This window comes from Ictidomys tridecemlineatus, chromosome 11 (genome assembly GCF_052094955.1).
Source record: "Ictidomys tridecemlineatus isolate mIctTri1 chromosome 11, mIctTri1.hap1, whole genome shotgun sequence".
Classification (NCBI taxonomy): domain Eukaryota; kingdom Metazoa; phylum Chordata; class Mammalia; order Rodentia; family Sciuridae; genus Ictidomys; species Ictidomys tridecemlineatus.
In genome coordinates this window covers 15,005,119-15,030,303 of record NC_135487.1, presented here as the reverse complement: position 1 = coordinate 15,030,303, position 25,185 = coordinate 15,005,119, and the positions used below count along the sequence as shown (strand labels likewise).

At 64.2% G+C, this 25,185-nt stretch overlaps 1 protein-coding gene across 3 annotated transcripts in view; it reads right to left on the bottom strand.

The window, feature by feature from the left end:
* The window catches only part of Ephb2 (EPH receptor B2), a 129,848-nt gene extending 105,295 nt beyond the window's left edge, over nt 1-24,553 (bottom strand). For 2 of the 3 annotated variants that reach the window (XM_078025565.1, XM_078025566.1), the window contains exon 1: nt 24,422-24,551. In XM_078025565.1, coding sequence (XP_077881691.1) covers nt 24,422-24,482 — 61 coding nt within the window. In that variant the 5' untranslated portion in view covers nt 24,483-24,551. Of the gene's footprint in view, nt 1-24,421 lie in introns of all 3 variants that reach the window. The other variant, XM_078025564.1, reaches the window with a different exon arrangement.
* Nucleotides 24,554-25,185: the final 632 nt, after the last annotated feature.

The window sequence follows — 25,185 nt, the reverse complement described above, 5'->3', positions numbered from 1 at the left end:
TCTCCGCCCAGGACACTTGGACCGGTGGCCAGCAAACCCCAGTCTCCTGCTCTGGACGAGGCTGAGCTGTCCCCCCCGCTGCCCGCCTAAGTCCCCATGACGCCTCGTGGCGCCGGCCACTGTGAAGGCTGCTGGCCACTGTGCAGCCTCCCTTGTCCTAGGCATCGTCCCCACTGTCAGGACAGCTCGAGGCCAGCAGCTGTGACCTGACCACCCCAGGAGCCCGGAGCCTGCAGGGCAGCGTGGCCCCTGGGCTCACAGGGCCAGGAAGGGGACGCAGGGGCAGGAGCCTGGGCCTGATCCCGGCGAGGACCCTGCCAGCCACCCCGTCACCCGGGGCCGGGGGCTCGCTCTCTTTCCCACCTGCGTGGGGAGCCGGAGCCCGGAGCTGGGTCAAGGCCGGCGTCCCCGTCCCCAGGAGCCTCAGCCTCCCGCCTGGAGAACCACGGGCCGTGCAGGACGGGCCAGGCCCCGGGAGCTCACCTCCTGGCCTGGTCCTGTCATTGTGCCCGGAGGCAGCCGTGGTGGAAAGGGTTCCTTTGCTCACGGGGCAGAAAACCAGGCTGTCAGGCAGATGCTCCTGCTTTCCCGAGCCTTCGACGGGTCCCAAACCTCAACCCCGAGAGGCCCCGGCCCAGCCGAGGGGCCATGGGAGGTGCAGGACTCCAGCCCGGAGCCGCCCTAGGTGCTGGGCAGGGGCGCAGGCGGGCGGCTGGGTGTGGGGCAGGGGCGCAGGCGGGCGCAGGGCCACTCTGTGGCCTTATCTCCCGGCAGAGGCCAGGGCTTGGGGCTGAGATAAGAGGGAGCCAGCCGGGAGGCGGCCAGGTGTCGGCCGGGAGGGAGCCGCGGCTCCGGGCAGGCGGCGGGGACAGCTCTGCTTGGGAGGGGGGCAGTAAGGCAGAGGTGTCAGGCGGGGAGACGGGTCCCAGCAGCCCGCGGTGGCAGGAGGAGCGGGGAAGGGAGGCCTGGCCCCAGAGGGCCACGCTGAGAACGTCACCCACCCTGTCCCCGCACCAGAGAAGGTCCTGCTCTGCTTCCATTTCATTGAGGAGGAAAGCGAGGCTGAGAGAGAGAGGAGGCCAAGGCCACCCACGTGAGCGAGGCGGGAAGCAGCCCGGGCGGGGAGAGGCGCAGCAGGGGCCAGTTTAGAACCGGCGGCACCCCAGGGGCCGGACAGGGGCTGGTGGCCACCCTAGGTGGCACTTGGCGAGGCACAGAGCAGTTCGGCTCACACAGAGGCTGCAGAGCGCCCTTGCTCCCTGCTGATGCCACATAGGAGTGCTGTCCCCAACCCGACAGAGCACAGGACCCCTGGCCCACTCGTTTGACCTTTGGAGGGCTGTGGGCGGCACGATGACCCTGGAGGATGCCACTCGCATCTCAGGAGCTGGAGCCTTCAGTGGGCAGGACCATCTCACAAAAGGGACACCCATCTTGCTCCAAAAGTGAGTAGTAAGCACAAAAAAGAGGCTGGACTGGACCGAGTGACACCCACTCCCCTCAAAGAAGAACGAGGCGCCCCAAATGATGGGAACACCACCCAGAGGAAGAGGGCTCGGCCGCACCGGTACCACGGAAAACGATCCCAGGGTCACTGGGGACCCCAAGCTGAGTATAAGGAAGCCACCAAAGGCTCAGGCAAATCGTTTGGGCCTGAAGCTTCAAAAACAGGGTTTATTTAGATAATCCCTCGCCAGGCCCCCTGGCCTCAGCGCCTGGCTTCTCCAAGGATTTATTTTGTGAAAATGTCTCTCTCAACAACTACGTTATCCTACCCCGAGCCAACAAGGGGATTCTTCCCTGTGCTCAAAACCACAAGCCCTGGGCAGCCCTTCTGCCCCAGCACGGCTTTCTGCAGCGTCAGGTTATGAATCACTCATCAGATCTGAGAGCCACGGCAGGCCTGGCCGGTGCGCGGGCGTCCGCTCCACCCCCAGGCCCGGGGCTGCCGGCGCAGGGGAGGCCGGGCCTCCACTCCTGGCTTTGACTCCACCAGGGCCACCTGCGTGGGACCCCGGAAATGCGGGGCCTGGGATGGGTGGGGCCAAGGCCTGCCCTTCCCACAGGTGAGCTCCTGGGGGCCTGGGAACAGCCTGGCGGGCTGTGTCCCGTCCTCTTAGCGCATTTCAGAAACTCGGGAGGAAGGGACGGGAGAGAGGTTGCAGAGTCAGGGCAGAAACGAAAACGCCGCCTCACGGGGCCAGGGGAGGCTCCAGGCCTGTCCCAGCCGATGCCACAGCAGTGTCCCCAGCCCCCCAGCCCCCCAGCCCCCAGGCCCCCGGGGCCCCAGGCGCAGCCTTGCCTGGGGGACCCCCGTCCTGGCTCAGGAGAGCCCCTCCTCTCTGCCTCCCCTGGAAGCCTCTGCAGCAGAGCCCAGCACACAGTAGGTCCTCAGTGAAGGCCTACTGAGTGCAGGGAACGGATACTAGTTAGTGACGACTATACCGGTTAACACACCCTCCAGAATGGGGGGGCCAACAGCACCTGGAGGCATGGAAGGCAGAGGGGGACGTGGGCTGGTCCCGGGGCAGGGAAGCCCAGGGCCTGGCTCGGCCACTCGCCAGCCGGGCCACCTCTGGGAAGGAGCGTTGCTCCCGTGAGCCTCCTCGTCTGCAGTGGGGATGGTCATCCGCGCCACGAAGGGTCGGCATCTCGGCCACGGACCTCAGAGCCCGGCGTGTTCCGGAACAAGAAAAGGAGACAGAGAAGCCGAGACCAGGCTCCCAGGTGCCTCTGCCCAGATCGTCCCCAGGGGGTGCTGAGCCGAGGCCCCCAGATGCCACCCAGCCCCCGAGCGGAGGTTCCCGGCCCCTGAACTGAGCCGGTGTACTTCAGGGGCTCAGTGGGTCCTGCAGGGACCCAGAGGCTCCTGGAGGCGTCCAGAGCAGGGCCACCTCCCGCGCCTGCCGCTGGGTCCCTGCCGCTGGGTCCCTGCCGCTGGGTCGGGCTCCTCCAGGACTCGGCCCGGTCTCAGCCGCAGTGGAGCAGCCTGCGTGTTGGGACAGTTCCCTCCCACTGCCGAGGTCTGGGGGTGTCACCATGAGTTTAAAGGCCTCCAGGATGAGGGGGTTATTTTACGGGCAGACAGTGTATCCATTCATCCTCATTCATAAAACATGGGCCAGGGGGAGGGGGAGGGGGAGCCGAGGGGGAGGGGGAGCCGAGGGGGAGGGGGAGCCGAGGGGGAGGGGGAGCCGAGGGGGAGGGGGAGCCGGCCTGAGCAGCCCCTGGGCCCAGGAAGAGAGGACTCCACATTCCAGCCTGGGGGAGGCCCATGTGGAAACCCAGTGGTGTCCTAAGGGTCGGTGAGGGCTGTGGATAAGGGCGGCCGAGGGCAGGGACCGGGCAGGTGCGCTCAGGAGGGGTGTGAGCGGGGCTTTGAAGGGTGAGCAGGAGTTGGCTGCAGGAGCTGAGAGGAGGGGGGTCCCTGGGTGACAACTGGGCCTGAATGGAGGCCTGGGGCCTGGGAGCTTATGACGTGCTTGTGGAGGACGAGGATGACAAGGACAGCAGAGAAGTCACCAGGGCCAGGTCACCAAGCAGGCGAGCCTGGCCTTGGTAGTGGGGCTGAGCTGACCCTGGAGGGCGGTGGGGACGCTCTGCAGAGCCATGGCTCCTGAGGTGGTCTCCGCAGAGGAAGGAGAGGCCTTGGGTCCGGGTGGAGGGGCGGGGAGGAGCTGGGATGGCTAGCCAGGGGGCAGGCGCCAGGGGGCAGGCGCCAGGGGGCAGGCGCGGCTGGCTCTGGCCCCGGGGCCTCTCCTGGGGACAGCCAGGCAGGCAGATGGGGAGACAGGCCCTGGAGGAGCAGGGACAGGCCTCGTCAGGCCAGCGGGGGACTCCCAGTCCCCAGACACCCCTGGGGGAGCCAGGGCCACCGCCAAGGTGCAGGCTGAGATGGCGGAGCAGGTCCCCCAGCCTCCTCCCTGCGGCTGGGCCTGGCTCTGCGCTGGGGGTCCACTCTCCTGGAGGAGGCTGACCCCTGCCACCCACTGCGCCTGGGAAGAAAGGCCCCTGTCGGGCAGGAAGGCCCCGCTGCAGGCTGGGCCCGGGCTGGGCAGCGCCTTCTCCTCGGTGACCCTGCCACCGAGTCGGTGGCACAGGGCGCGGGCAGCCCCTCCCCAGGGCCTGTGCCGAGCTGGGGAAGGGGCCTCCGGGGCCTCTGAGAACCAGACTGCGGCCCCCACTCCTCCCACCCCCGGGGGATCCCGCTGGTGCCCACGCAGTGACCAGGGCCGGTCTGCGGGGCAGGGGCCACTACACAGAGCCTCCGCGTGGGGGAAGGGGACCAGCAGCCCTTTGTCTGGCCTCCGCAGTGACTGGGGAGGCAGCGGAGGGAGGCCTTTGTGCCTCTGGGGCCAGCCCGGGGCCTCCCTACGACACAACCAGGAGACGCGCCTGGTCCCCACCGCTCCCCAAGACCAGCCTGCCCGCTGCTCCTTGCCCGGTCACCCTCCAGGTGCCATCCTGCCTACGCCGACCAGCCTCCCGAGGACTCCAGTGCCACACTGTGTGTCCCCATCCCCCCACGGCTGCCAGAACCACGGCGACTGGGACCATCACTGTCCGTCTCTGTTGTCCGTTTTGCTGCTGGGAACCCAGGCCTGCGCACGCCATGCCTACCACAGGGTCACGCCCCAATCCTGCTGCCCTATCTGTCCCACGCCCTTCCTTCAGGCCATGCACGGTGGGTGGTGCCTGCAGCTGAAGTTCAGAGAGGGGCAGCAACCTATAGAAGGTCACAGAGTACTAGGTGGGTGAGCCAGGGTTGGAACCAGCCCCTCCGCAGGCCCTCTTATCCACCAAGCAAGACTCTGAGGCTGCTCTGCTGATGAGGGGCCAATAGGCAGAGGCTCTGCTCCAAGTCCAGGGACCTCTGCGACCCCGACCTCTCCTTGGCTCCCCCCCCCCCCCCCCCCCCCCCCCCCCCCCCCCCGTCAGGCTGGATTCCAAAGAGCCCTGGGTGCTCTGGCCCGGGGTGAGGGGGTGGTTTCAGGGAAAACCCACGCCCATAATTTAAGCCACATTCAAGGGCAGACTTTCCATCCCTCAGAGCCCACGGAGGGGCTGAGGTCACACTAGGAAGGGGGAGGGGCCGGGAGTTCCGGGGAGCCTAGGCCTGGGTCTGGACCGCAGCCTCAGGAGGACGCTCCCTAGGCCTCCTGGTCGGGCGAGCAGGACTGTCACCTCCCCGCTGTGCAGCGTTGGTGAGGCCACCCTCTCTGAGCCCCCGTCTCCCTGCCTCCCGGGCGGCAGGAGCGCGGATCCCCCTGGCTCTGGCCCAGAGCAGCGTGGCTGCAGCGTCCGAGTCCTGAAATCATATCTGAAAGTGTGTGTGAGGCCCGTCTCCAGGAGGCGGGGTGGCTTCTGGCAGGGACTCAAGGCTCTCCGTGATGGAGGAGTGAGGAGCCACAGCGAAAGAACATTCTCCCGGGGTGAGCACATCCCGGCCTCGCCTTCTCCACCTGGGACCGGGGAGCCCGCCCCGCTGTCCGCGAGGGTACCAGAGGCTCGGAGGAGACCGGGAGGTGACAGGATGGGGTCAACTGCCCTGGCTGTGTGGGAGGGGAGGCCGCCAGGACCAGCTGCCTGCGGGCTGGGCCACCCTGCGGCTGCCCCAGCCCCCTCCCTGAGGGCCGGGGAGACAGACGCGGCCCCCAGCTCCTTCCCGGGCCGGCCTCTGAGTGGGGGGCCCTGGCCCGGGAGCTCCACGGGGGGACTCTTGGCCGAGCTTCTGTTTAGGAGGCCAGGAACCTAGAGTCCCGAGGTCAGCTTCTGGCCACGACCCGTCCACGCACAGCAGCCCGACGCAGGGGCTGGGAACACAGGCTCTGGGCTGGGCGCTGGCCTTGGGAAAGTCCCCAGACCTGTCACAGGTTGAGTTTTGCCGCCTCTCCACACAGACGGCCAACGTCGCGCCTCAGGTGGACGCTACCAGGCAACCGCGGGCGCAGGTGCAGGTGACCCCAGGCCGACCGTGGAGCCCGTGGTAGCACCCACGTCGTGCAATGAGTATTAAAGCGTCACACCCTGACACTCCGGCTCCTCCGGGAGACACGCACAGACCCCGTCCTCCCTGGGTCTTGGCCCCTCCACCCGAAATCAAAGGGGCTGAACAGAAAGGCCTGGAGCAGGACACGGAGCTCTGGACAGTCCTGCGGCCCCTGCTCAGGAGGCGACCTGGGGTCGGGAGGGGCTCCTGCACCTGTGGGACGGCCTCTCCAGTCTGTGGGGGTGACGTGCCAGGCCTGGGCCAGACGCTGCCGGTGGGAAGATGCAGACAACGTGGCCTCACAGTGGGCGGTGGGCCGCAGGGACACCCCTCCCCGGGACAGGCGTCCGTGACTGCGGAGACTCCACAGCCGGACACAGGGCCCCCGATGGGCTCCATTTCTAAGTTAGAAAATAAAGTTGGGGATCCCCTAAGTATCCACCTGCTAGCACAGAGGTAGCTCTAAATCCAATCGCGTGCGTGTGCGTGTGTGCGTGTGCGTGTGTGTGTGCGCGTGTGTGTATGTGTGCGCGTGCACGCGCCCTGGGGGGCACGGAATGAAATGAGGTCATGTGGAAATGGACTATTTTTATTTCAACGGGACATTTTAAAAATACTCTTAATTATATGAAGATGGGGGAAAGGTTTTCTCAAAAATTAGAGAGAACTCGGAGCTGCCCTGGGGCCCACCCCTCCCCCGCCCTCCCACCTCCAGGAGGCCACCCCCTTCTCCAGGGCCTCACCTTTCCCAGGCCCCGCAGCTCTTGGCGCCCACTCCTGGGAGGCCGCTGGCCCACACAGCTGGGCAGAAGGGAGCCAGATCTGCGAGCCGCACCCTTGAAGCCCTTTCCAAGAGGTTCCTATTTCACCCTCTGCATCCTGGGAGGCAAGTCCTCTTATTACCCCAAAGGCAGGAAGTGCACGGCCCTGGAGGCTCAGAGAGGGTGCGTCACCAGCCTGAGGCCACACAGCCTGTCCCTGGCAGCTCTGGAGCCTGGTCCCTTTCCCTAGAGGGTGCCCTCTTCTGGGGCAGGCTCTGCAAGCCCGTACCCAGAGGGCGGTCCTAGGACCGGGCAAGCTGGCTCTGGTGTGAACTGGACAAAGACCAGGCACAGACGGGAGGAAGGTGTCGCTGAGCTGGCTTCTGTGCCTCTGCCCCCACGCAATGTCGTTTTACTGAGCATTTCCTATGTGTCACCTCTTACAGACAAGGAAACTGGGGCTCTGAGAGCGGGAGTCACTTGTCCCAGTCACGTTTGGGAAGGGCTGGCCCCAGGACTGCAGCCAGCTGATGTGGCTAGCGAACCCCTGGGGGCAGCTGTCCCCGACACAGCCCCTAGCGCCACGGAGGAAGGGGATCTGTGCAGAGTCACCACAAGCCCCGCGGGCCCCCCCTGCCCCCTGCCTGCTCCGCCCGGGGAGGCTGGGTATGTGCCAGAGCCGCCAGCGTGGCTACCGGGAGCTGATCAACGGCTCCTGTCAGAAACTACGACCAGCACCGCGCACCACGACGCCATGAGAGCCTTGGGAAGGTGGGGGCAGGCCAGGCCACAGGGCATGACACCCCCAGCCAGCCACAGTGGGTGACGCCGACCAGGGAGCAAGGCCTGATGTCACTGACAGGCCCCTCCACTGCCCGCCAGGGCCGCCAGCCCACACTCCCACGCGGGCCCTGCAGAGGCTCCTCGCACCCCCACACCCCCCTGTCGTCCCCCAGTCTGTCCCCTCGTGGCAGTCACAGCAGCACTTCCTGACACCTCCCAGTCCCTCCACGGCTCCCTGTCAATCAAGGTGGAAGCCCAGGCCCTGCCTCCCACCACCCCGGCACCTGCTTCCTCTGGAGTCTTGCACGTGTCTGCCACAGGACCTTTGCCCAGACTGTCCTCTCTGCCTCAAACATCCTCTCTGGGACCCCGGGGCTCCCTCCCTGCTCCTGCAGGCCTCCACTCCCATGTCCCCTCCCCCCGCTTGCAGTCGGCCTCTGACCCCCTCCCCTGCTGCCGCTGTCCCCCCACTAGACACTTGTCATCAGTTTTGCACATGACTGTCCAGTGGGGCAGGACAGTCCTGCTGTCCCCTGTAACCTGCCCCACAGTCACGCGGTGGCTGGCGAGGGGCTGGCCTGTCCAGAGCCTGCGTGTCGGGGAGAAGTAAGAGAAAGGCCCAGCCGCCTTCCTGGCTCCAGATCCATATCTGGCCACTTGCTCGCCGTGTGGGCCCCGAGTCACTTCCCCCCTCTGAGGACCAGAAGCCTCTTCCGTCCATCTGGCAGGAGGACAAGCCCAGCCCCCCAGAGGGCTGCGTGCAGCCAGCGTGAGCCCCAACCCGGGCCCGGGAGGCCGATTCACCTCGGCTCTGCAGCCCACCCTGGGTCTGGCCCTGGGCCAAGCCCCTGCAGATTTCAATACCAGTCTGTTCAATTAGGGGAGATGACGGATGTCACAGCACCCTGCCAACTGTCACCCAGAAGAACAGACAGAAGCAAACCCTCCTTTCACTTATCTGAAAACCGCGCTTGTTCATTCTCCCAACTGATACATATTAATTGAGCACCTACTACGAGCCAGGCACGCCGCTGGGCCTGGAGAATGTGGGGAAGCCGTCCAGTCGCGGCTCGCGTCGCTGTGGCGTTCACAGGGCGCTGGGGAGGAGAGAAGCCCATCAGGAAACACACGATTACTTCACAGCCCTGACTTTGTAACACGCTATCACCGACCCACTGTGGAGCTCCCTGGGGCTCCCGAAAGGCTTCCCTGGGACAGTGGACGGCAGTGGACCAGCTGCAGGGACAGCACTCGAACTCCAGGGACCAACCAGCACAAGGGCCCTGTGCTGCGGAGACTGTCAGGAGCGGGAAGGCCAGAGCCCTGGATTGGACCAGGGTGGGCCATGAAGAGGCCAAGTGAGCAGCGGCCGGACCACTCAGGGCCCCGGGACGGGAAGGGTGGGACTTTATCCCCAAACTAATAGGAAGCCGAGGGCAATGGCTTAGAGAATGGGCTAGATTCACAGCCCAGCCTGGGCATGTCCCCTTAGGTAAGTCTGGGTGCTCTGCTGTCAGTGTGGCCTGGGAGCGGGTGTCAGGCCTCCTGACTTAGAGATTTGAAGGCCAAAGGTCGCCTCCCAGAACCTCCTGCCCAGGAGAGAAAGCCTGCTGCCCTCAGACTGGGCATTCTGAAGCTGTCGGCGCCCGCTGGCTGAGGTCTACCCCGCCGGCCAAGGTCTGCCTGACAGTACAGCTGTCCCGCAGCATCAAAACTGGCCCAGAACTCGGGGAACCTCAGGGCGGCTCCCCCTGAGACCCTAGCTGGGAGGCGTTACCCCGCGGGAGCAGATCACCAGGGCAGGTAATTTCTGGAATAAACACAGCTGTGTTTGTCCCCCTGCGCCACGCTGCAGGCGCCACTGCAGACGCCACGGCCGCCCGCCCGACACGTGCAGCTGCAGCCTTGCACCTCAGGACCGACGCGTTCCAGATGGGAAAAGTGAAGTCCAAGGGAGGAATGGGAGGAAGGGGCCAGGGGTGCCCTCCGTCCAGCCCCGACTTGGCGCCAGGCCCCGTGCCAGGCCCCAGAAGCACCCCGCCTTCACCGAGCTCCCCAGCAGCGGGTGGCCCCTCAGCCTGCAGGTCACAGAGCTGCAGATGACAGGTCACAGGAACTCTCTGAGCCTCAGTCTCCTCATCTGCAAAGTGGGGCCACGCACACTGTTCCACGGGGCTATTGCATGTAGAGATTTTGTGCAGTTCCAGGGACACTGTAAGGAGCCCACAAGGGGCGGGTGTTCCTCGTCACTCACTCATTCCATCAGCTGGCATTTATTGAGCACCTGCTGTGCTCCGGGCACAGTGCTAGGCACTTACAAACAAAAGAGACCGAAAACAAAACACCCTCACTCTGCGAAGCCGACATTCTTAGAGAAAATTGATGACTAAATAACGTCACTTCATAATGTCACTTCCCAGCGTGGTACACGGGTTCACAGTGGCCAATCATCTTCTGAACGCCCACTTCTCACCTTCATCCACCTCACTCTCCAAAGGGCCAGAGGCAGATGGACCTCCAGGTCTCCGCAGGCAGAAAAGGGAGCCGCCAACTTTAAAGGTCTTGTGTCCCTCAGGAAGAATCTCAGTGGCTAGGGACGCAGCCCCAGCTCCACCCTGCCACTGGCTTTGGGGGACCGGGGCAGGCTGCTTCCCTTTCCGGGCCTCAGTTTCCCCCACATCCAGCTCTGGCATTTGCAGGCTGGGTGGTGCTGGGGGTGCTGCTTGGGCTGCCCGTGACCGTCCCCCAGCACCGAGGAGTGACGTGGGCGGGGAGGGACAGGATCCTGAGGTGCTGCCTGGAGCCACAGGACTTTAGGGAGGGGAAGGGGAGCCGGGCAACGGCCCTGTCCTGACTTGTTTCCTCTGCCACTGTCCCGGCCCATTGTGGCCTCTCCCACCGGCGGAGCATCTGGGGGCCGGGGCAGCCTGAACCAGGTCTGGGCTGCAGAGGGCCCCTGGACCACCCTCCTGCTCTGCAGCCTCCCTTGCCGGCCTCCACCTCCTTCCTGCTTCGGGTTTCTTCCAGCAGCTTCCTCTGTCTTCTGAGACCGACCCCAGCCTCCCCCAGGCCCTTCAGCCGGTGCAACCCCTCTGCCAGCCTGTGCCCACTGCCCCTCAGGTGTCTTCGGTCCTTTCCAGCCTCTAGGTCTCCGCTCAGGCTGTTCCCGACTCAGGATCCCCTCCCTCTAAACACGATTCTGACGTCACAGGCGGAAGGCGCGTCCCCTCTGCCTGCCACACACTCATCCCCCGCGCGAGTAACTGCGGATCAGGAGCCCTTATTGGAAAGGCTTGGGACCAGAGGGGCTGGGATTTCGGGTTTTTTTTTTTTTTTCTTCCAAATTTTGCAACAATTGCACAAACATAGCGAGCCCTTGGGGACGGGCCGAGTCTTAACATGAAACACGTGTGTCTCTCTTCGCCTTGGACACGGAGCCCGGAGGTCGTCTTACATGGAGCTTCGAGTGCACCTGCGTGTTGCCTGGGACCTGTCACAGGAAGCCAGGTGTGGAATTTTCCACTTGTGACTTCCTGTTGGGGCTCCAAACTTTTGGGGGCCCGGGAGCAGGTTGGGTTTTGGACCCTCGGATGCAGGATCCGAGCTTGTGGAGGGCCGCGGCCCTGCACCGCCCTCACCGCTCAACCTGCAGCTTCTCTAACTACAAAATGAGTTGATGACTGTCACTGGGGACGGTGAGCACCCAGGACGGCCTCCAGCCCCCACAGAGGCTGCCATGACCGTGTCCACGACGGAGGAGGGACAGAGGAGAGGAGGGAGAGGAAGCCGGAGGCGGGCAGGGAAGCTGTGACCTCAGGGGCCAGCTCCGCTCAGCTTCTGCCCGAGGCTCTAGCACCCGGAGGGTCTCCACGGCGAGTGCTGAACGGCTGAATGGATGAGGGAAGGGAGGACTAGGGAAGGAAGGAAGGACGTGCAGACAGACGAACCGACAGAGCATCTGGGGAGACAGAAGGAGCCAGCCCAGAGCCCAGCAGCAGGGCACCCCACGGGCAGCAGAGGATTCTGGGAGCAGATGCTAGATCTGGCCCCTGCTGCTGCGTCCCCTGGCTCTGAGCTCCGGGGCCGCTGGCCGGCACAGGCTGCGCTCAGGGCGGCCCCTCCCCACCTGTCGGCAGCCCCTGCGAGCGGGACCCTGTGTCCAGGAGAGGGAGCCCAGCCTGTGGGGAACTTCCCTCTGGGGGCCAGCGTCCCGGGGCTCCCCAGGGCAGAAACTTTGGCAAAGCCACAGTCACGTCTCAGGAGATTTTCCCAACCGGGGGACGGTGCTGACTGCTGGCTCTTCCCAGGGCCAGGAATGGGATGAGGAAATGCCCAGAGACCAGAGGGAACCCAGGGGAGAAGTCCGCTCTAGGTTTTGGGGTCTGTTCTTTCTTCTGTTCATTCATCCACACAAACATCCCAAACCGCACCTCCGTCCGGCCATCAGCCATCCACCTGTCCACCCCCAGCCCCTCAGTCTCCACGTAACCTGCCCCCCTCCCTTCCTGGGTATCATCCATCTGACTGTCCATCTGCCTGTCATCCGTCCACCGTCCAATCCGTTAGCTCTCCGTGTGCTCCCCTGCTCTCCACCCAGCACCCAGCCACCTCCCTGCTCAGCTGCTCACTCAGGGATTTAATCAGACCCTCCGGCCACGGCCACTGAGGCTGTCCAGCGCGCTTGGGAGGAAGCCAGGCGTGCGGGCTGGGCTGCGGGATGGCCAACTGGAGCAACATTAAAGAGGTACACGCAGGACACCACCAAGAACACAGAGGCCACCAAGGACGGACGGAAGGGGAGGGACTCGAGGGAGGTCACAGCTCAAAGGGGCACAGATGCTCAAGTCCGATCCATCGTTGGGGTGGGCGGTCCTGGGGGTTGAACCCAGGGTGCTCTACCACCGAGTTACATCCACGGCCCTTTTTGGTTTTATTCTGAGATGGGGCCTGACTAAGTTGCTAAGGCTGGGACTTGTGATCCTCCTGCCTCAGCCTCCTGAGTCACTGGGATGACAGGCATGTACCACTGGGCCTGGCTCAAGCCTGATTTTTTTTTTTTTTTTTTTTGTACTGAGGATTGAACTCAGGGCGCTCAGCCACTGAGCCACATCCTCAGCCCTATTTTGTATTTTATTTAGCGACAGGGTCTCACTGAGTTGCTTAGCGCCTTGTTGTTGCTGAGGCTGGCCTTGAACTCTCGATCCTCCTGCCTCGGCCTCCCGAGCTGCTGGGATGACAGGTGTGCACCACTGCACTCGGCCCCAGCCTGATCTTAATAAGCAGCAGGGATAGATGGGGGAGAGGAGGTGAAAGGGCACCAGGCAGGGGGAGGGTGGGTGTAACCCGGAGCAGCAGGGAGCACGGTGGACTCTGAGGGTCCCAAGATTTAAAAAAAAAGAGTAAGCAGGCAGGGCCGAGCGCAGCTCAGGGTGAGGTGGGGCCCAACACAGAGACCGGGTCCCTCCCCAGCACCACACCAGGAAACAGAGAAAGAGGAAGAGACAGAAATCCAAAGGCCCGAGTCCTCAGTCCACATGGCAAGCTGTGGCCGGGCTAGTCCTCTGCTCCAAGTCCCCCAGATGCTACTATCCCTCCTCACTTCCTGGAGGAAAGGGCCACGTCCCACCGCAGCTGCCCCCGGCTGTGCTCTGGTGGCTGCGGTTCAGGTGAACGTGGAGGAAAGCCAGGTCCCCGGCCTCGTGGCCAGGACCTCTGAGAGTTTCCTTGTGACAATGAGGAAACAACCGTAGCTCTCGCCCAGCTTGAGGGCGAGCGGGCAGGTGGGGGACTCGGTGAGCGGCAGGCTCTACCAGCTGTCCTCCCGCTGTGTGCCAGGGACAGTGATCTGAACCAACAGAAGCTGGGCCTCAGGCTGGGTGCGTGTCCCACACCTGTAACCCCAGTCACTCAGGAGGCCGAGGCTGGAGGACCGCAAGCTGGAGGCCGGCCTGGGCAACTCAGCAAGACCCTGTCTTAGGATGAACTAAAAAGGGCCAGGATGGAGCTCAGGGGTACAGCACCCTGGGTTCAATCCACAGTACCAAAAAAGAAAGAAAAAAGAAGAAAAAGAAAGTGGGGCTTAGACATGAGTCAATTTCCAGTAAACGTTAGTTCTTTGCAACTTCAGGACAAATGGTTTAGGAAAAAACACACACATTTATAGAGCGAATGTGACAAGAATGTTCACAATGGGCGAATGTCAAATCTGGGTGGAGGAGGGTTTTTTAACCACACTTTGAACTTTTCTGTAGATTTGAAATATTAAACAGAAATGGCGAGATCAGCTCTTGGGGTCTGCCCTGGAGTCGGTGGGCACGGCTCCGGCTCCCCTCTCCCTGGCCCAGTGACCGGGGCGGCTCTCAAAGTTCCCACCTGTGGAGCTGGAGGAACCCTGGTGACCAGACCCGGGCTGCCTGCTCGGTCACCGCTCCTCCCTGGCACCGGCCGCTGCTGTGATCACTGAGCAGTGAGGAGCGGAGGCCGGAGGCGAGTGCGGTTCAGAACCCGCATCTCCCCTTCCCTAAGGCGCCCCGGGCAGGGGGCTCACTCATTTTAGAGGGGGAAGTGACGGACCCCCGTGGACACAGCTGTTCAGTGAGAGGATTAGAACCGGGTCCTGCCTGTCTCCAAAGCGCCCCCCCCACCTCCTGCCTCTGTGGGACCTGGGCCAAGGGGCCCAGCCTCGTCGCCCTGCAGCTCCGCTAGGGGACGGTCACAAGGGAGTCCCCACCCGGCCAGCACGGCGTACTTCCGGGCCAGCGGGGGACACCCCGAGTCAGGGGCTCCTTGGCGGCTCAGATGCTCTTTTGACTTTTCCTGAGAGCCACGGGAGCTGCCATCTGAGGCCGCGGGGAGTGACAGCTGACGACGGTGGGGACAAGCCAGAGGACAGACCAGCCAGGGGCCGTGACTCGGGCAGACTCCCTGGGCCACGGCCTTTGGTGGGTTCCATAAAGGCCCCGCGGGCTCTGGCGGAGGCTGTTCCCAGGCCCCGCTCCTGTGAGAGGCGGAGGGGCCCATTGAGGAGGGCCACGTCCCACTGTGCGCTAAGCCGCTTGCTCCCCACTTACACATTTCAGATGCTTTTTGTCCTTCCGGCTTCCCATGGACCCAGGCCAAGTGACAAGTTGGTGCTGTGGACATATGTCGCCGCCATAATGGGAATGTTGACCCCACGCTCTCTCCCTGCTGGGGCCAGGCAGCTTGCACCCCGCCCCGCACTGGGCACGTCCCTCTCCCTGTCACACAGGACTCTCCAGCTCCCCAGGCACCACACCGGCACAGGGCTCTGACCCGGATCTTTGCACACGCCATCCCATCGCCTGGAACGTCCGCCCCGCCACTTCTTCCTCTGGCCGTTCCTGAAGAATCATCTGAGCCAGGTGCAGCGGGGGACGTGCCTGCAATCCCAGTAACTCGGGAGGCCTGGGCAGGAGGATCACAAGTTCAAGGCCAGCCTCAGCATCTTTGCAATTGTCCCCCAAATTCTTAAAAAGGGTTGGGGATGAGCACAGTGATAAAGTGCCCTGGGTTCAACCCCAGTCCCACAGAGACAAAAAGGAGTCTTAGAGTCGCCTATGGGTGAAGAACCTGAGGCTCAACCAGGTAAGTTAAAAGGGCCAGTGTCACGCTGTCCCCAGTGTGAGAGCCAGAGGTCCACCTAGCCTGGTTCCTCTCCAAAACAGGTGCTTCCTGTCCCACTGACTGTCCTCACGAAGAGGAAACCAAGAGAAGACGCGTTCTCTGCCTTTAGGCCACGTGCCGGCAAGAGGGATCTCGTGTTCCTGGATTTTTTGTCCAGTGGGAAACGGGGACCATGAGGTCACAGGTTCCCAGTTCAAGGCTAAGAGGCATGTTCTAAGCAGTGTGACCTTGGTGAATCCACACAGTCCCCTAGCCGGATGTCCCTGCCGGCACAGGGGTGATGACGATACCCTGCCGCTTCTTCCCCCAAACACCTAAAGGAGACCTTATAACTGCCCCTGAGCCAAGTCCACACGCAAACCCGGTTTGATCTGGTGAGACCCTATTCCAACACCAGCTCCCCACAAACACCAGAACTGCAAATCCTTCTGGCCAAACTGCCCGACCCCGGCCCAGGGACGTGGTCAGCGTGGTGGCTCCTGCCCTCTTTGGCCTGGCGTGGGCTCTCCCTGGGGCACCACTGTCTGACCAACACCCACTTGCCCTCACTCAGCCAGAGCCGGGCCAGCTCGTGGACTCTTGTCATTCACTCTCTGTGTGACATGGGGCGTAGTTTTCCTTTCGGTCACCACAGAGGCCCGGTTCCTTGCTCGATGGTTGGCACGGCCCAGGCTGCTCCTCCCGTGCTTCTCTGGGGGCGCCCTTGCAGCCCGGTGCCTGCACCCCACCTGCTCTGGCCACATTGATCTGAGCAGGTCTGACGGCCCTGGGCCCACACACGCCTGGAGTGTGCATGTGGTGGCCTCTATGGGCTCTCCATGATGAGCGGAAAACAGGTGCTCCCTGCACAGCCTCCTGCCACCACGGCCCCGGCTCACCCCCTCACCCAGGGGGGCAAGGCACACCGTGGTCCCAGCTCTCAGATCCCCCCGCAGCAGCCCGAAGCCTCCTCCCCCAGCCTCGGCCTCACGCAGGGCCTTGAACACCCTGTCTCAGGGCCGCCCTTCTCAGTAACCTGCACTCAGACCTATTCTGTGCCCATCGTGAACTAGGTTTGGTGCCAGGAAAGGGACACACGATGCAGCAAGAGTCCCCGCCCCCCTGGGACGGGCAGACGCCCCTGGAAGGCAATGGAGATCAGTGCTGGGGAGGGAGAGAGAGCGCTCCCCGCTCCAGCACCCCCACCCACACTGGGCCTTGAACCCTAGAGGACCCCGGACGGAGGACGGTCTCCGAATAGGGCTTCCGCAACCCAACACCAGGCACCATGAGGTCCCCCGTGAGGGTGGCCCAGAGCTCATGGAGCGGCATGGCGGGAGGAGGGGACAGAGCTCCAAGCTCCAAGACCCGTCCAAGGGCAGAACCCGGACAGTGACCCAGGATCGTTATCCAAGTTCAACTTTTCTGTGTTCAGCCACCGGGTGAGACGCGGGCTGCTCCCCAAGGACTGGGCAGGAAGTCACACCTGTGAGCCCGAGGAGGAAGCCTGGGCTGACCTGAGCTGGCTCTGTGACTTGCTTTGACTGACAGGACACTAGAGGCGAGGTTTTGTGACATTAGCGCGAGGCCCTCAAGAGTCTTGCAGGGATGGGGTTGTGGCCCAGCGGTCAGGGGTGTGGCCAGCGGCCTGCGCAGGGCCCTGGGCTTGGTCCTGGGCTCCCCAAGAGACAGTTTCCCCCCCACCTCGGAGTCCGTCACCGCGGAAAGCAGCTCAGTCTAGTCTGGTGGCGGCAGTGATCCCCGCCAGGCCACGAAGGTGTACACAGGGTCATGACGAAACTTCAGTCCCCCTTGCTGGGTGACCCTGGCCGACACCACATGGAGCAGAATCGGTGCCCAGCGGAGCCCAGCCACCCCACTGAACTGGGAGAACCACTAAATCACTCTCAGAAGCCAGAGGCTTTGGAGTGGCTTAGGACACAGCCGTAGATGACAGATCCACCTCCCAGGCGCCTCCTCCCCGCTGAGGCCCAGCCCTGGGCACCAAACCCTGGAGCTGGAGGGAGCCCCCAGGACCACTGAGTCCCAGCCCCTTGTTATACAGAAGAGGCAGCGGAGGCCCGGGAGGACCCCAAGCCATTTATCCTAGGTAACGGAGGGTCACGGGCAGCCCCACGGGGCGGCTGGAACCCCTCAGGGGCCAGGTGGGGCACACTGGGAGGGCTCAGCGTCCTGTCTGAAGAGGCCGCGGCTCCCGGGCTCCAGCCCACCGTGGTCACGTGGGAACACAGGCCCCGCGAAGCCGGACTGTCCGACTTTTCAGAGGATCCAGAAACAGGATTTTTTCTGTGGAACCTCTTTGTTTCAAAATGAGGGCTAGGAATTCCAGCGACCTCTGATCTCTGTGGGCCTCGGCCTTCAAGTTCCGTCCAGGCTCTGGCTTTGGGCAAATCATATTATTCCCCAGGCCTCGGTGTCCCCATCTCTGAAATGGGCCCCCTGGCTCCTGTCCACCTCCAGGGCTGCTGTGAGACCCGAGGAGCTCACGCACTTGGCAGTGCAGCTGCCGGTGGCCCCGTGACTGTCCCTGGTCCTCGCTGTCTGCGGTAATGAGCTAACACCCGATTTGTCTGAGTTACCACAACATTATTCTGACCATTACGGCGGAGATTGCGATTTGATGGCAGGTCTGTGAGTTCCAGAACCCTCCCGCCTGCATTATCTCAGGATGTGGAGGGAGTCAGACGCTGGACGGCTGCCCCGGAGACCCTCACAGAGCCAAGCCGCTCAGCCGGCCGGCGCGTTCCAGAAGCGGCTGGAGCGGAGAGCGCGGGCCTCGGAGTCTGAACCCGGGCCCAGGGTTCGAATCCCTGCTGCGCCGTCTCATCTGTCCTGGGGCCAATCACTCTCTGAGCCTCGGTTTCCTCATCCGGAAAATGAGTCATCAGGCACCACACGGGGGCTGCCGGGGCCACACAGATGGTGGCCTCCGGGTCACGTTGGGCACGACACAGCATGGAAGGGGCCGCCGGGAGGCACTGGGCCAGAAAGCAGGGGAGAGCTGGAGTGGAACCTGCTACAGTGGCGGCCCCATCCCCTACTTGGGTCCAGTCCCAGTGGGGTCCAGGCAGGAACCAACAGTGCCATGAGCTCACGCTCCGGGCCCTGGGGCACACACCCTGCTGTCTTCCTGGGTGACACACCCGATCCTCAGGGCCAGCCCGGGATCTGGGAACTACTGTCGTCCCCATTTTAGAAACAAGGGGACCCACGCTCAGAGTCCGTAAGTGACAGGCCAGAGCACGCCCAGAAAGGGACAGTCTGACCCCAGGGCCTACGGCTCAGGGGACACGAGGAGAATGGCCAGGGCCAAGCCAAAGGGCCGAGGACTTCAGAGAAAGAGTGACGGCATGTGGCCGGGGCACAGGGTGCTGAGGTCTCCCAGTCACGACAGGGACGATCTGTCCCCAGGGTCCCCCTGAACCCTCCCCGCGAGCCTTCAGTGCCCCAATATCCGGTTTGCAGAGGAAGAAAAGGGCTCAGAGGTCACAGAGCAGGCCACCTCCCGTCAGGGATGTGGAGCAGCAGATGGCCTCAGGAAAGGTCACCTAGCCAGACTCAGGCTTTTGTGGCCTGGGAGAGCCCCCGGGTGACACAGGGACTTCGGGGAGACAGGTATCCCCTCCCCCAGCTCCGGAAGGCAGCTGCTTTAAAAGGCCCTAAAACGCCTGCTTTCAGGCGGCCTTATCAGCCTGATCCCAATCAGGAAGCTCCCAGGTGCTGCCACCAATGGCCACCCAGCCCTGGCCGCCCCGCCCTGCGCTGTGCAAACATCCCTGGCCGCGCGGGAGGCGGGCACGGGAGGCGGCAGGGATCTGATTGATTTCACTTCATTTCAGTCTTTCCCAGTTTCCGCCTGAGCCTCGTCCCCCTCCCTGGGGTCCTGGTTTTATCTGCGGCCACTGGGGGACAAGTGCCTGATGGGTGGAAAGACCTGGAGGTGTGTTAGAACACAGGTCCCCCAGCCTCCTCTCCCGGCTGCCAACCTCCAGAGAGCCCGGAGGGCGGGCCAGGCACAGAACCAGACTGGGCCTGGGTGGCAGGTGGGGCCTGGCCCACCCAGGCCAGGAAGCCTGTCCTGTGTGCACCCCACCGCCCTCCAGGGGACCAAGACCCCCGCCTTGCCCAGCCCAGGCCTCCTGCCACCAGCCAGCCCCGACTGCCCCCTCCTGCTGGGGGCCTGTGTGTCCCGCACCTGGTCTAAGGCCTAAGCTCACAGCAGAGCTGACCGGTCACCACCTGCTGTTGCACCTTGAGGAAGGGCCAAAGACCAGGGACAGCCGACAGGAGGGAAGGGGCCCCAGCGGGCGGGGGCGGCATGGGGGCAAGCTCAGGACCCCCGAGGGGGGGAAGCAGCCCCACTCACTGGTGCCCAGGGTCGCCTGGTATCTTCACAGTGGCACTAAGGCCCCTGTCCCCAGAAAGACCCACTCAGCTTCCCATGTGGCATCGCGATCTCAGGGTGATGGCGGAGCCCAGGATTCAGGAGGAGTGGGTCCACTCACCCTTGGGGGTCACTGTCCCCAGGCTGGGGAAGCTGGAGCCTATGGAGGGGGCGGGGGAGGTGCTAAGGACTAATGTGTCACCCACAATCCAGATGCTACAGGGGCCAGGTCAGGACCCAGCTGTCACGGAGCACACCTGAGGGTGCGCCAAGGAAGGGGACCCGGGACCCGCTCACCTTGTACATGGCCATGTGCCTGAGCCCCCCCAGGTGTCCCTGGGAACCTGAGGAGTGGAGCCGAGGGCGGCTGGGCCCCAGCTCCAGGGCACACAGCGCGATGCCAGGATTCGAACCCAGGTCCCCGTGGCCCTAAGGCTGCCCTTGACATCCGCTGGCCCCCGCTGCTCTCAGAACCCGTCTCCCACCCGTGACGCTCGAGATCTTCGACGGACGGAGGACGGGGCCAGCAAACCGACTGGCTCTGGAGCCCGACGGCGCTTGGCTCTCACCCCGAGGCCGGGCTCCTGGTGGAGGGCACCCTCCCCTGAACTGAGAAGCAGAGAGGAGCAAACACGAGGGGACACCGGCTCCTAGCTGGTCCCAACAAAGATGGCCGGGTCTCGAAGAGGTGATGCCCAAGAGACGGGCCAGTGGGTGTCTCTGTCCATCGTCCCCAAACACCCCCCCGCATCCCTGCTCGGAAGCCCCTCGGCGTCTCCCTCCGGGAAGACCTCCCTGATTCTCCTGGACAGGTGGCTCTTGTCCCCGTCCCTGTCTCCTCTCCCCGGTGCTGCGGCCACACCATAGAACACGGGCCTTCCTTCCTCCCGCCACACGCGGTCCATGCAGGGCTCCCTGGCCACGGCCCGGGCACCAAGCACCCGCCCGGCTGGGCAGGGTCCTAGGCCCTGGAGCAGCTACGGAGTGACCGTGGCGATCAGAAGGCCTTCTCTCCAGGGCTGACCGTCCAGCAGCCCAGGTGTCTGACTCCCGGAGGAGGCACGGGGTGGCGCAGAGCCACAGGAAGCTGGTGGCATGGAAAGTCTCAAAACTGGGTCTAGATGAGGCAATCACGAGAAGGACTCTGGGAAGGTGGCATTGGAACAGAGCTCTGGGGACCACAACTGTGGACACAAGAATGGGCCAGATGGGTCCCTGCCCTCCAGGGACAGGCAAGTGCATCTTATGGCCATGATGCCGGACCCGACCCGGCTCATCTGAACGGCCCCGTGAGCAGGAAGTCAGCCATCTTTTCAAACACAAGATCTGGTCAGGTCCCACGATGGCTCAAGAACCTTCAATGGCTCCCTGCTGCCCTCAGCACAAAACCAAACCTCTCAGCCTTCCACCCTAGCCCTCCTGGACCTGCCTGCACACCCAGGCTTAGTCTCGCGTCCGCTGCTGCCCTCCGCGCCCATTCCTGGGGACACACCCAGGTGAGGGCCTGACCCTCCTGTTCCCTGCCTTCCCATATGCTGTTTCCTTTTTCAGACAAAATTCTCCTCATCCCCATGATCCCAACCTTCACGGCGATTCAGAGGGCAGTTCGTTAGCGCGCCAGGTGGCGAAGGGAGGCGCGGGGCTGAGAACACGGGCAGAGCGCTGCGCCGTAAAGGACGGAGTAACCCTTCTCCAACCCTCCACTGCTGCCCCAGGTGGCCCTCCGCGCCCTCCTGGCAGCACTCTGGGGCACGCTTCGCACCTCTTACTGGCCAGCGGTTTTCCCTGTCAGCCCGTCCCCGGCTCCCTGCCCACCCCGGGGTCCAGCGCCACCAGCCAGAGAGCCAGCTCCACAAATATTTGGAGAGCAAATGAGACCCGCTCCTCTAGACCTCAACCTTTGGATTCCATCTAGTGGCGGGTCTGCCACTGTCCTCTTGTCCTGCTGAATGTGTCCCCCGGGCTCCTCCATCCCTCTCCAAGCCTCGACTCCAGATGTTCCACACTCTGTTTTTCTTGGAGGCGTCTCGCGGTTTGGGGGAGATATGACACTTAACATCCTAACCCAGGAATCCCCTCCCCGAGACGCGCGCGCGTGCACACACACACACACACACACACACACACACACACGCACATGCACACGCACACCAACACTCCCACGCCCTCTCCTCCTCACATTCCTCAGGCTGGAGCTGGGGATTTCCTGGGCTGGGGCTCAGGTGTCCTGCTGTGGGCTGGGAGCGACAGAGAGAGGAGGGAAGGGCGGCAGCCAGGGGCTACCCTCCCAGCCTCCAGCCTCGGTCCCGTCCCCACAGGCCAAGCTGCGTCCAGGGAGGGCAGCAGGTGTCCCCTGGATGTGCCGAGGGCGGAACCACCCACCCCGTCTTCCATTCCACAAGGCCATGCCCGGGGCTTCAAGGGGGACTTTTCCCTCTCCGTGCCCTGGTTTGATCCTTACAGACATCCGTCAGACAGACAGACAGACAGGCTTGATGATCACCCTTGTTGGACGGATGAAGAAAATGAGGCTCAGAAGGAGAAGGCAGGGTGACATGTGGGACGGACGCCCGAAGACAGGGCTGAGACCCTTTCACGGCCCAGGTAAACTGAGGCCCCTAGAAGGAAGGGAGGGGCCTGGGGTCCCACGGTAAATCAGAAGCAGCCCCCCTGACCTCTACCAGCTCTCCCCAATATGGCCAGCTCTGGGGTCACTCCTAGTGGAGTAAATTCCTTAGGGTCCAGGGAACCAGGGAAGCCCCGAGGCAAGGTCTAGGGTGCCCACGGAAGCTCTCCTTCCACTCTGCTGCGGACTCCTTCCACATCCCGCCCCCAAGTGGCAGTCCAAGCAGCCACCCCCTCCCGTGACATGAGCAGCCAACTAGCCCTGGGTCCAGGGCCAGGGTAGTCAGGCCGCAGCCCACCAGATTCCAACCACCCCCTGCCAAGGTCAGGGCTGGACAGACATGGCCCTACCATCTACCCCACGGTAATTAAAAACACACCCAGGCCTCTTCCAACACGAGAGAGGCCAATTTTCTTCCCTCCAGCACCGCTGACTGCAACCTAAATAGCAATATTTATGCCAAGCTCCCCTAACTCTGTAAACATCCCAACGTATAGCGGGCCAGCACATGAGTCATTTCCCCAAACCAGAGTTAATAAGTGGTACCTCCGCCGTCTTCCAGGGAGCTCCGGCCAGCAGCCGGGCCCCAGAGCTGTCCTCCACACCCAGGGCCGATGGCACCCCTGGTGCCTAGCAGCCCCGCTCCGGGAAACCACAGGCAGCCACCAAACCCTCCAGGAGCCGGAGGACAGCGGCCTCTGGGCCAGAAACTGTGGCTGCCATCCAGGGACACCCTCCCACCCTCGGACTGTGGCCACTGAAGTGCTCATTACTGAGAGAGACTAAAGTTATAGCATGGGGTCCCCCATGACGCCATCCCCAGAGGCTGTGACCTGCGTGCCTGTTCTGACCAGGCCATCACTTCGAGAGGGGAAGGGCCCATCACCCCGGAATGGCCGGGCGGAGGGTGAAGATGCCTCACCCCTCAGCCTCTGGGGCAGAACCCTGGAAGGGGTCACCCTGCTCAGGAACAAGAAAGCCCAGCAAAGTGAGTAATGCCTCCGAGACCTCAGATCCGGGTTCTGTCTCTATGCCCCGGCAGCCGCAGGGTGGGACTCTGCACTTTTCTGAGCCTCAGTTTCTCCATTTGTTAAAGGGGAGTAAGAAGCATGCCCATCTGGCTCCCTGGGAGGCTTATTTTGAAGGATTCAACACAATTGTGGGTGGGAAAGCACTCTGTAAAGCCTGAAGTACCTTGTCAACAGCGCAGCACGTTGTAAACCACAGAGCGCTCTGCATCGTGCAAAGTACTTCACAAACTGTAAAGCCATTTGAAAACTGGAAAGCCCAGTGCACACGAGAAGCATTATTCGGATCCATTCCTTGCCCTACGAGCTCGGCCATTCCTGGTGGACACACCCAGACCCCGCTAACAACTTTCCCTCTAGAGCCGGCAGCCACTCCGCAGCCACTCAGCCCCCCTGGGGGTCGGGTGGTACCAACACCAAAGGCCACGGGGAGAGGGCCCAGCGACCCTGGCCAAGGCCAACACATGGCACGGGCATCTGGTCCAGCCCTGATGGCAGCTGGAGAGTTCCCGGGGCTCCTGCCGCCACGCTGAGCTCAGCCACCCCGCGGGGCGGTGGCCGGCGGGGGGTGCCCGGAGACCCCGCGCGGTGGAGAGATGCCCACGGACCCATCCCCCGCGCAGTCCTCCCGGGGAGGGGACCCCATTGTACGCCTCGAGCAATGGGCAGGCACCGGCGCGGGGCTGGCGCGCTCACTTGCACTCTGCCAGTCCCCGCTCTCCCGGTCGCCGGGCCCCACTGCGGGGGCGCGAACCCGGAGCCCCCACCCAGGCCAGCGCGGAGCCTCCCTCCCTCCTCTGCCTGCCAAACTTTGCAGCCCCGGCTGCGCGCCACGGCCCCCGGCCCGCGCCCCTCCACCCGGTGCCGAGCCAGGCCAGGCCGGCGCGAGGGGCTGCAGGGCCGGGGCGGCGGGCGCGCGTGGGCAGCCCCCGGCCCTGGGCGGCGCTCGCCGGGCTGGCTACAAAGCCTCGGCAAGATGGTCCCTTCGCCTCCTCCTGGCACAGTCAATCAGCGCCCGCCGCTCCCCGGGCGCCCGCGGGGCCCGCGCCTCCCAGCGCCGCCGGACACACCTCCCCGCGGCCACCTGCGCCCGGCGCCCGCCCCGGGGCAAACTTTGCGGGCCGCAGGCGGAGGTGGGCGCCGGGGCCACGGTGCCGGCCGCTCCCCGCCCCCACCGCGCGCCCGCCCGCCCGCCCGCCTGCTCACCTTCCACGGCGGCGAGCAGCGGCAGCAGCAGCAGCGCGGCCCCCAGCCTCCGCAGGGCCATGGCTGCGCTTCCCGGCGCCTCGGGCCGCGGCGCCGCGGGGCCCAGGCGGCCGGGGCGGGAGCGCGCGCCCCGGGCTCGGGGGGCCGGGGGGAGCGGCGAGGCGCGGCGCACACACAGCCGCCGCCACCGCGCAGCCAGCAGAATGAGCCATCCAGCCCGGGCAGAACGGGGACCCGGGCTCCGCCAGCGCTGGGCACGGCCCACCTGAGCCGCGGGCGCGGGGGGAGCCCGGCCCGGCCGCCGCCCCCTGCGCGCGCCCCGCGCCCCTGCTGGCCGCGCGCCGCCCCGAGCTCCGGCCCCCAGAGTCCGCAGGGTCACCCTGGGGTTGCGCGGGCGCTGGGGCGCGGCGACCCCGCGCTCTGGGATGGCCGGGACCCCGGGTTCCCCCCGCGCAGCAGTGGTCTCTCCCGGCGCTGTGGCTCCTCCAGATAAAGCAGCGATTTCAGCCCAAATGTTTCTCAATTTTTATTGAATGCTGCAAAGCCTGAGAGCGTCTGGCGCGGCTGACAGGGGCAGGGAGAGGGGACCCGGGGGGAGGGCGGGGGAAGGGGCTGCCCAAAGGGGGGGCTGGCCCTACCTGTCAGCGCTGGGAGTGCCACCCCCTCGCCTCAGCCCAGCCACCCGGGTCCCTGCGGCTTCGAAAGGGACAGAACTGCAATGAATGAGAAAAGGGGGGGGGGGGGGCTGGGAACAAAACAGGCGG